We start from the raw sequence: 7,107 nt of genomic DNA, 5'->3' as shown, positions 1-7,107 counted from the left end.
CTCCACACCTCCTCCCTCCTCCTGCCTGGCGTCACCTCCCGGGTCCCCAGACACAGACTCAGGGGCCCACCTGCGCTGACTGCTTGTCTGTTCCCGAACACACACCGGCGCTGGGTCCTTTGCACAGTCTGGTCCCTCTGCCTGGTGCACCCTTGCCAACTTCTGTCAAATTTCTTTTCCTCCGCCATATCAGACCCCTCCTCTCCTCCATAAAACTCTGATGTATGCCCTTAAAGACCCATCAGAGTAGGCTCCAGGAGGGCAGGGACCAGGCCTCTGTTGCACGCTCGGTACGTACCCTCCACAGGCTAGTACCGCCCTGGAGTCTGGTTACTCATCCAGTCCCATCGCTTCTATCCTTCCGCTGCACACCCTCCCCGCCCCCCACCACTGCCCACAGGCCGGGACCTCACCGCGTCCCATCTGGATGGCCACAGCAGCCCGCAGGGGCCCCTGCCTTCCAGTCCACCGTCACGTTTCTTGTTTCTTTTTTTTTTTAATATTTCTTATTTATTTCTAGGAGAGAGAGAGAGACACAGCGTGAGCAGGGGAGGGTCAGAGAGAGAGGGAGCCACAGACTCTGAAACAGGCTCCAGGCTCTGAGCTGGCAGTCAGCACAGAGCCCAACGCGGGGCTCGAACCCACGAACCGTGAGATCATGACCCAAGCGAAAGTCGGACGCTCAACCGACTAAGCCACCCAGGCGCCCCCCACCATCACGTTTCCAAAAGTCAGATCAGCATCACACCCCACTTGCTCCCCACTGTCTTCCACACACAGCGTGCCCCTTGGCCCGGAGTCCCAGCCTTCCCTGCCTCTTCTTTGGCCCATCTCCTCCCCTCACCCCTGCTCTGGCCGTGCTCCGCCGTGGGCAGTGCTCTCACTGGGCCACCCCCTTCAGTTGTCCCTGGCTTCGTTCCAGCCTGTGTGTCCTAGAGGCCCATCCTTGAATTCTCTGGCTCGCACAGACCCATGGCTTCTTCAGAACCCGTTTCACAGTCCCTCCCCCTTTTCTGAGCTCTTGAGATCTTCATTCACATTCCTGAAGCTTCCGGTGGGCAAAAGCTCCCTTTTAAAAAGGCTGCTGGTTAGGGGCGCCTGGGTGGCTCAGTGGGTTAAGTGTCTGACTTCAGCTCAGGTCGTGATCTCACAGTTTGTGGGTTCGAGCCCCGCATCGGGCTCTGTGCTGACAGCTCAGAGCCTGTCTTTGGATTCTGTGTCTCCCTCTCTCTCTGTCCCTACCCAACTCACACTCTCTCCCTCAAAAATAAAAATTAAAAAAAAACATTAGAAAAATTAAAAAATAAAATAAGAAGGCCGCGGCTGCTCTCCTGAGTGTTGATGCCGTCAGTGAGCATTGTTCTCATGATTTCCACCCTGTTTTCTAACACAGATATGTGACATTCTCCACCCCCCTCCAAACCCGCCTACAGTTGGAATCCACTGGTCTCAGTGAGCCCTGAGCACTTTCTAAAGCCCTGTGACACTCCAGCGCCCGCGGGACCAAAGTCCACCCCTACTACTTACAGCGTGGGGGAGGGGAAACGAATGGGCTGCTAGGAAACAAGACACCCATGGAAGATTGTCCTTTTCAAATTTTTTAAATGTAGCTTATTTATTTCTGAGAGAGAGAGAGAGAGAGAGACAGCTTGAACAGGGGAGGGTCAGAGAAAGAGGGAGATAAAGAATCTGAAGCAGGCTCCAGGCTCTGAGCTGTCAGCACAGAGCCCGACGCGGGGCTCGAACCCACGAACTATGAGATCATGACCTGAGCTGAAGTTGGACGCTTAACCGACTGAGCCACCCAGGTGCCCCTAGATTGTCCTTTTCAGAAGTCCGTCCCGCTAGGATCGCTCTCAGAGCCCCCACCCCCACCCCCGTGCTTCCCATAAGATGTCACTTTGTGCAACTGTCATTCTGCATGCATTTGTCAGCGCAGGGCTCTCCCATTGGCGTACAAGCCCCAAGACAGCAGAGTCCCTGTCCGGCTCACGCGCTGCTCTGCGGTTGGTACCTGGCACGGTGCCGAGTGGCGGCAATGGTACCCAGATGGGCAAGTGCCTGATGGAATGCAGACTTCAGAGCCCAGTCCATTCCGCCTTCCCAGCGCCATAAAACACGGCCTCTGTCCACAATTCCGTTTCCATCCCGCAGGCCCTTAGCACCCAGAGGTGCTGGCTCTTGGGTCTCTGCCTTGGGGAGTCAGGGAAGGGCCAAAGGGGTGGTGGTCTGATCCTGGGAGTTACCGGCAGTCACCTGGGCCTCGCCTGTCAGTGTCATCCCAGGGGCCTCTAACAAAGGGCCGGGGAGTCCATAGTCCCCCACGGTAGCCAGAGAATGTGGGACAATGACTCCCCCGCCAGCTTCTTGGGCCGTTGCAGCTGCAGGCTGAAGCTTCGTCAGCCGGGAGCCTCTATACTTATCAGTCGGGTCAGCTGAGCAGAACAGAACCCGGAGAAGGGGCACATTCTCCCGCAGGTGCGCACAGACAGAAGGGGCCTGTCCTGTGGTCCCTGGGGCCCGGTCGCTGCTTCTGCCACTCTCTGACCCTGATCGGCTGTGTTCCTGCACCCAGGCCCCGCTAAACTGACATTTCGCATTCCGCGCGCAAGGGAGAGGTGGGTTTTCCCAGGAGCCTCTGGTTTTCCAGTGATGCTTCGTGGTTTTGTTTGGCTCCTCTTGGAAGAGGCTAAACAGCAGATGAAGCTGATTTACGAGGAGGTGAAGGTCATGGCTGTAAGGGTGGGCAGTGCCGGGCATCACATCCACAGACTCCCACCGCCCTTTGCCCAGCGATGTTGGGGGCCCTCCTCTCCCGCTCCCCATCCCTGCGGGGGGGTGGCTCTCTGTACCCACAGCAGGTCCCAGCAGGACCTGGGCATGCCTACATCAAAGGCCCAAAGTCTGCTAGAGCAAAAGAATGTTCTCCCTTGGGGCTGATTGTCCCAGCCACGCATCAAGGGTCCGTCAGTGTGCCCGGGCTGAGGCCACAGAGTGCTGTGACTTTCTCCTGCAACATTTCATTTGAATTGTTTTTTTTTTTTCCTCTAAGCCAGGGTTTCTCGAACTCAGCACTATTGACATTCTTTGTAATGAGGCCCGTCCTGTGCACTGTAGGATGCTGGGAAACATGGCTGGCCTCCACCCTCCGGATGCCAGGAGCACCCCCAACCACTTATGTGAATCCAGAATGTGCCTAGACATTGCCCAATGTCACATCGGGGGCAAAATCACCCCCAGATGAAACCACCGCTCTGCAGGCAGCTCCAGGACTCCCCGTGTCCTCACATAGACAGGCACTGATCACGGGAGACTGTACAGAAGGAGGCGTGTGATGTGCCCTGGGCTCAGAGGGCAGTGCTGGGCAGGGAGCAGAAACATGGCCGGCTCGCCCCTCTTGCTGGGACTCAGGCATCGCTCCCTTCCTCTGTCTCATGTGGCACATCAGTGACTTGGGAATCGAAGATGGGGACAGCACTCCTTCTGGGGCTCTTGTGAAGGTCAAGCACCAATGAATATGTCCCTCGATGATTATTTTATCAAAGTCCAGCCGCCGTGTAACTTCATGTTTTTCCTTTAGTCACTAAGGATGGCTGGCCCTGGGCCCCTTCCCAATAAGATTCTTTTTTTCTTTTTTGTAATGTTTGTTTTTGAGAGAGAGACAGAGCACAAGCAGGGGAGGGGGAGAGAGAGAGANGGTGGGAACCTTATTAAGAAATAAGATTCTTAACACAGGCAATTTTTAGAAGGGCACTTTGGGTCCCTGTTAGGACCATCCAACACCTACAGAACGAACAGTGGCTGAGGGATCTCGGAGGTGCTCTCTTGCTTACAGGCATTTCCGGCAACGGTTGCTGAAAACTCAGTTGTGCCAGAGCCACTGCCCTTCCTGGAGCGCCCATGGGCCCTGCACGTGCCTGGCTTACTGTCGATGGCCAAGCAGGGTGGGGACCGAGCTGCCGGGGCTCCTGTCCCTGCTCTGCCCTGCGTTAGCTCTGTGACCCACACCTCCCCCAGGATCAGACTATTCCTCTGCAGAGTAAGGGCCATCAGACGACAGACCTTCTGGGGATTTTGTAAAAGGAATTAGATGAGGTAACACGGAAAGCGCTCGGCACAGGATATACAATAAGCGCTGTTAGCATCATTATTATTAATTTAATTTTCTAAGAATTAAGCCAGTAGACAGCTTGCAGGTGTACAGGAATGAGCAGACTCGTTCGTCCATTGGCTCTGGGAGATAAACGTGTCCCGGCGTGGCGCTCAAAGACATTTTAGAAGGGGACAGACTGCGTTTCTCAGTTGTGTGTGGAGGGGAGGGTCAGGAAGGGAGGAGAAGCCCCTCCCCGCCCCAACGGGTCTTTGTGAGGCTGAAGCAAGCCCTTTGGAGGCTTTGAAGGAAAATGATTGCTAGGAAAACCCCGGGGAAGCAGAACCCAAGGGAAAGAGGCAGGGCCAGGCGGGAAGGCGATGTGGAGCCCGTCGGGGTGCGCTGGGGCGGCAGAGAGGAGGGGTACCCACTCACGCACCAGCCCTGCCCCTTCCCTCCCTCCAGGGGGTCCCTTGGGACTGGGCTCAGTGAGTCAGTGGGGGGTCAGCACTTGTTGGGTGTCTGGGTCGGGTCGGGTCAGGGCCCCTCTGCTCGCCCAGCCTCCCTCCCTCCTGTGACACTTTAAGGGAGGGGCTCAGCGCCACGGGCAAAGCCAGGGCAGTGCCAGGGGATGCGAGACGGAGGCACGGCTGGAGAGGGGCTGCGGGCAAGGCTGGCCTGGTCCTTCTAGGTCGGAGACTGGGCACTGTCGCCTTCTTCCTCCCCACGGTCCTCTCCTTCCACTTCCTCGTCTGCCTCCAGGCCCCACCGTTTCTGCCAAAGAGAGACAGTGCGGACTCGTTGGTGGGGCCAGGCCTCCCCTGCGCCCTGGGAAGGTAATTCCCTGAGGCCAAAGCCAGCCAACCGGTGGAGGCCCGGGAGACCCTGCTGCCGGCTCTGTGGCACTGAGGGCCTAGTGGGGGCTCAGAGCGAGCATGGACGGTGGGCACGCCCTCGGGCATCTCACAGACTCCGGTACAAGTGCTGCTTCTGTCGCTTTGCTGCCTGGGTGACCTCGGGCTAAAGCTCTTCCTGAGTCTCCTTGGTCCCCTTGCCCGTGAGGTGGACATGATTAGAGACAAGGGGTGTAAGGACTCGGCGCTGCTTTCCCAGCTCTGACCCCGGGAGTTCTGGCCAAACTGCAGAAAACTAAGGTTAAGCAGGCTGTTGTGTGCTCCTTAGTCTCTTCTGAGGCCTGGCTTCTCCATCTGGAGTGTTCAAGCGGGGAGGGGGGGGGAGCGCTTTTCGGGACCCGCAGCCCCAGGCCAGGTGTGTTCCAGGAGCACTGCACAACGGTCACTGCCAGCACTGCCTTCTGGGGGGTGCTCAGGAAGCTGGGATTCTGGTCCCGCCTTTGCCATAAGCAGAGGGAGGTCTCTGCCCCACCTTGCCACACGGACAACGGTGTGAGAACAAGGCCACTCCTATCCAGGTGCTTCCAAATGCAATATGAGGGGCCGATGTCACAGCCTGTGACCTGCCCCAGTGAGGGGAGGCAGAGGGGGGAGAGCTCTTGAGACGGAACCAGTTACCCCCCCCACCATGTGCTTGCCCGTCTTCCACCAGCATGTCTTCGAGGTTGGCATCCGGGAGCCACGCACACAGCTCTCGCCAGTGGGCCTGGCTTCACGAGCGGGTGCCCTGCACTTCCAGGCCTCACGTTTTCATTCCTCACCGCCCCACACCCTCGAATCATGTTGACACACTTGCTCCCGGGGTTAGATCCTGGCACACACTCGCCAGGGCTTTTCCCCACTGTGCTGTTCTTTGACACCTCGGCCTCTCGTCTGGGGGTCCCTGAAGGCAATGACCCATGCCACCGATGTCTCCTTCCTCTGTCTATGGGTACAGAAGAGGGCCCGGAAGGTGACCATCTTTGTAACTCAACCTCCTTCTTTTCCAGATGAAAATGAAGGCGCCAAGAAGTAAAGTGACTGGCCCAGGTGATACCTCTAGAAAGTGCTCTAGAGCTGGGGAGCACGGATGGGTGAGCTGTGCACAAATCACACCTCCGCGAAGCCAGGCGGGGTCAGCAGCTGGCTTCCATGCCTCCCTCGGACCTCCCAGGCCCTCTCCCTGGGCTTCGGGGCTCACTCTGAGCTGCTAGCCCACGCAGCCCTGGGTCCTTGTTGCGGTGGCTACAGATGTGTCCCGGTGCAGGCCGTGTGCGGGGAGGAGGATCAGAAGAAGCATGGAGTGTGTCCCCTGCCCTCAAGCAGCCTGCCGTCCACATGGAGACTTAGGATATTTCTCAGGAGGAAGGGAGTAATTGCTCCCATTGGGTGGATGGAACAAGTTAAGGTCCACTTGCTGAGGCCACGTGCCCGAGGTCACCCAGGAGGTCAGCGAGCAGGTGGAACAGAGGTGCCTGGGCTCCCACCCGGCCCACCCGAGCCCCCGTTCGGGACCCTACAGGCTTTGTCTTGTTCTTCATGGCTTCCGTCTCCTTCTTCCTCAGCTCCGAGTAGATGATGTCGAAGAACTCATGCTCAGCCTTGGTGACCAGCTCCTCCAGGTTGAAGGTGGGCTCCTCCTCTCTCAGGTCATCATCCTTGCCCTCCACCTTGCCTTTCTCCTTCAGGCGCATCTCCCGGTGCCTCGCCTCCAGAATCTTCTCCCGCCGGGTCTCCCGCTCAAATATCTGGGGTACACGGGGACAAGGAGGCCCGTGGAGGGCAGGGCTGAGTGCCCTTGCTCTGCTCAGTACAAGACAGGGGTCTATTCTCAGCCTTAACGGCAAGAGAGCTGGACATTGAGGCCAGGAGGCAGGAGCAGAGCCACCCTGTCACCCAGTTCTGAGGGGTCCCCAGAACATAGAAGACATGGAACAGAACAGCCACACAGCGGTGCACCACGGGGCCCTGGGCCGAGGGGAGCACACGCTCCGTGGTGGGCCCACAACCTCAGGTAGGGCCTCGGCACCAGGGGGTTCAGTGCCACGGTGTGCCCCCAGTGCTGGGGGTGGGGCGTTGTGATGGCTCCCAGTCCCCCAGCCCCCCTAACCCCCCGCCCCAGGG

The 7,107-nt window shown here is 58.2% G+C and overlaps 1 protein-coding gene across 3 annotated transcripts in view; it reads right to left on the bottom strand.

Annotated features, from left to right (window-relative positions):
- Positions 1 to 4,138: 4,138 nt before the first annotated feature.
- DNAI2 (dynein axonemal intermediate chain 2) overlaps positions 4,139 to 7,107 on the bottom strand; it is a 28,106-nt gene continuing 25,137 nt past the window's right edge. For all 3 annotated transcript variants that reach the window (XM_077753960.1, XM_077753970.1, XM_077753965.1), the window contains exons 12-13: positions 6,504 to 6,731; positions 4,139 to 4,864 (exon numbers count right to left, since the gene is read on the bottom strand). In XM_077753960.1, coding sequence (XP_077610086.1) covers positions 4,778 to 4,864; positions 6,504 to 6,731 — 315 coding nt within the window. In that variant the 3' untranslated portion in view covers positions 4,139 to 4,777. The remainder of the gene's footprint in view (positions 4,865 to 6,503; positions 6,732 to 7,107) is intronic.

This window comes from Crocuta crocuta, unplaced genomic scaffold, assembly GCF_008692635.1.
Source record: "Crocuta crocuta isolate KB4526 unplaced genomic scaffold, BGI_CrCroc_1.0 scaffold50, whole genome shotgun sequence".
Lineage (NCBI taxonomy): Eukaryota > Metazoa > Chordata > Mammalia > Carnivora > Hyaenidae > Crocuta > Crocuta crocuta.
This window is presented reverse-complemented; position numbering and strand designations above follow the sequence as displayed.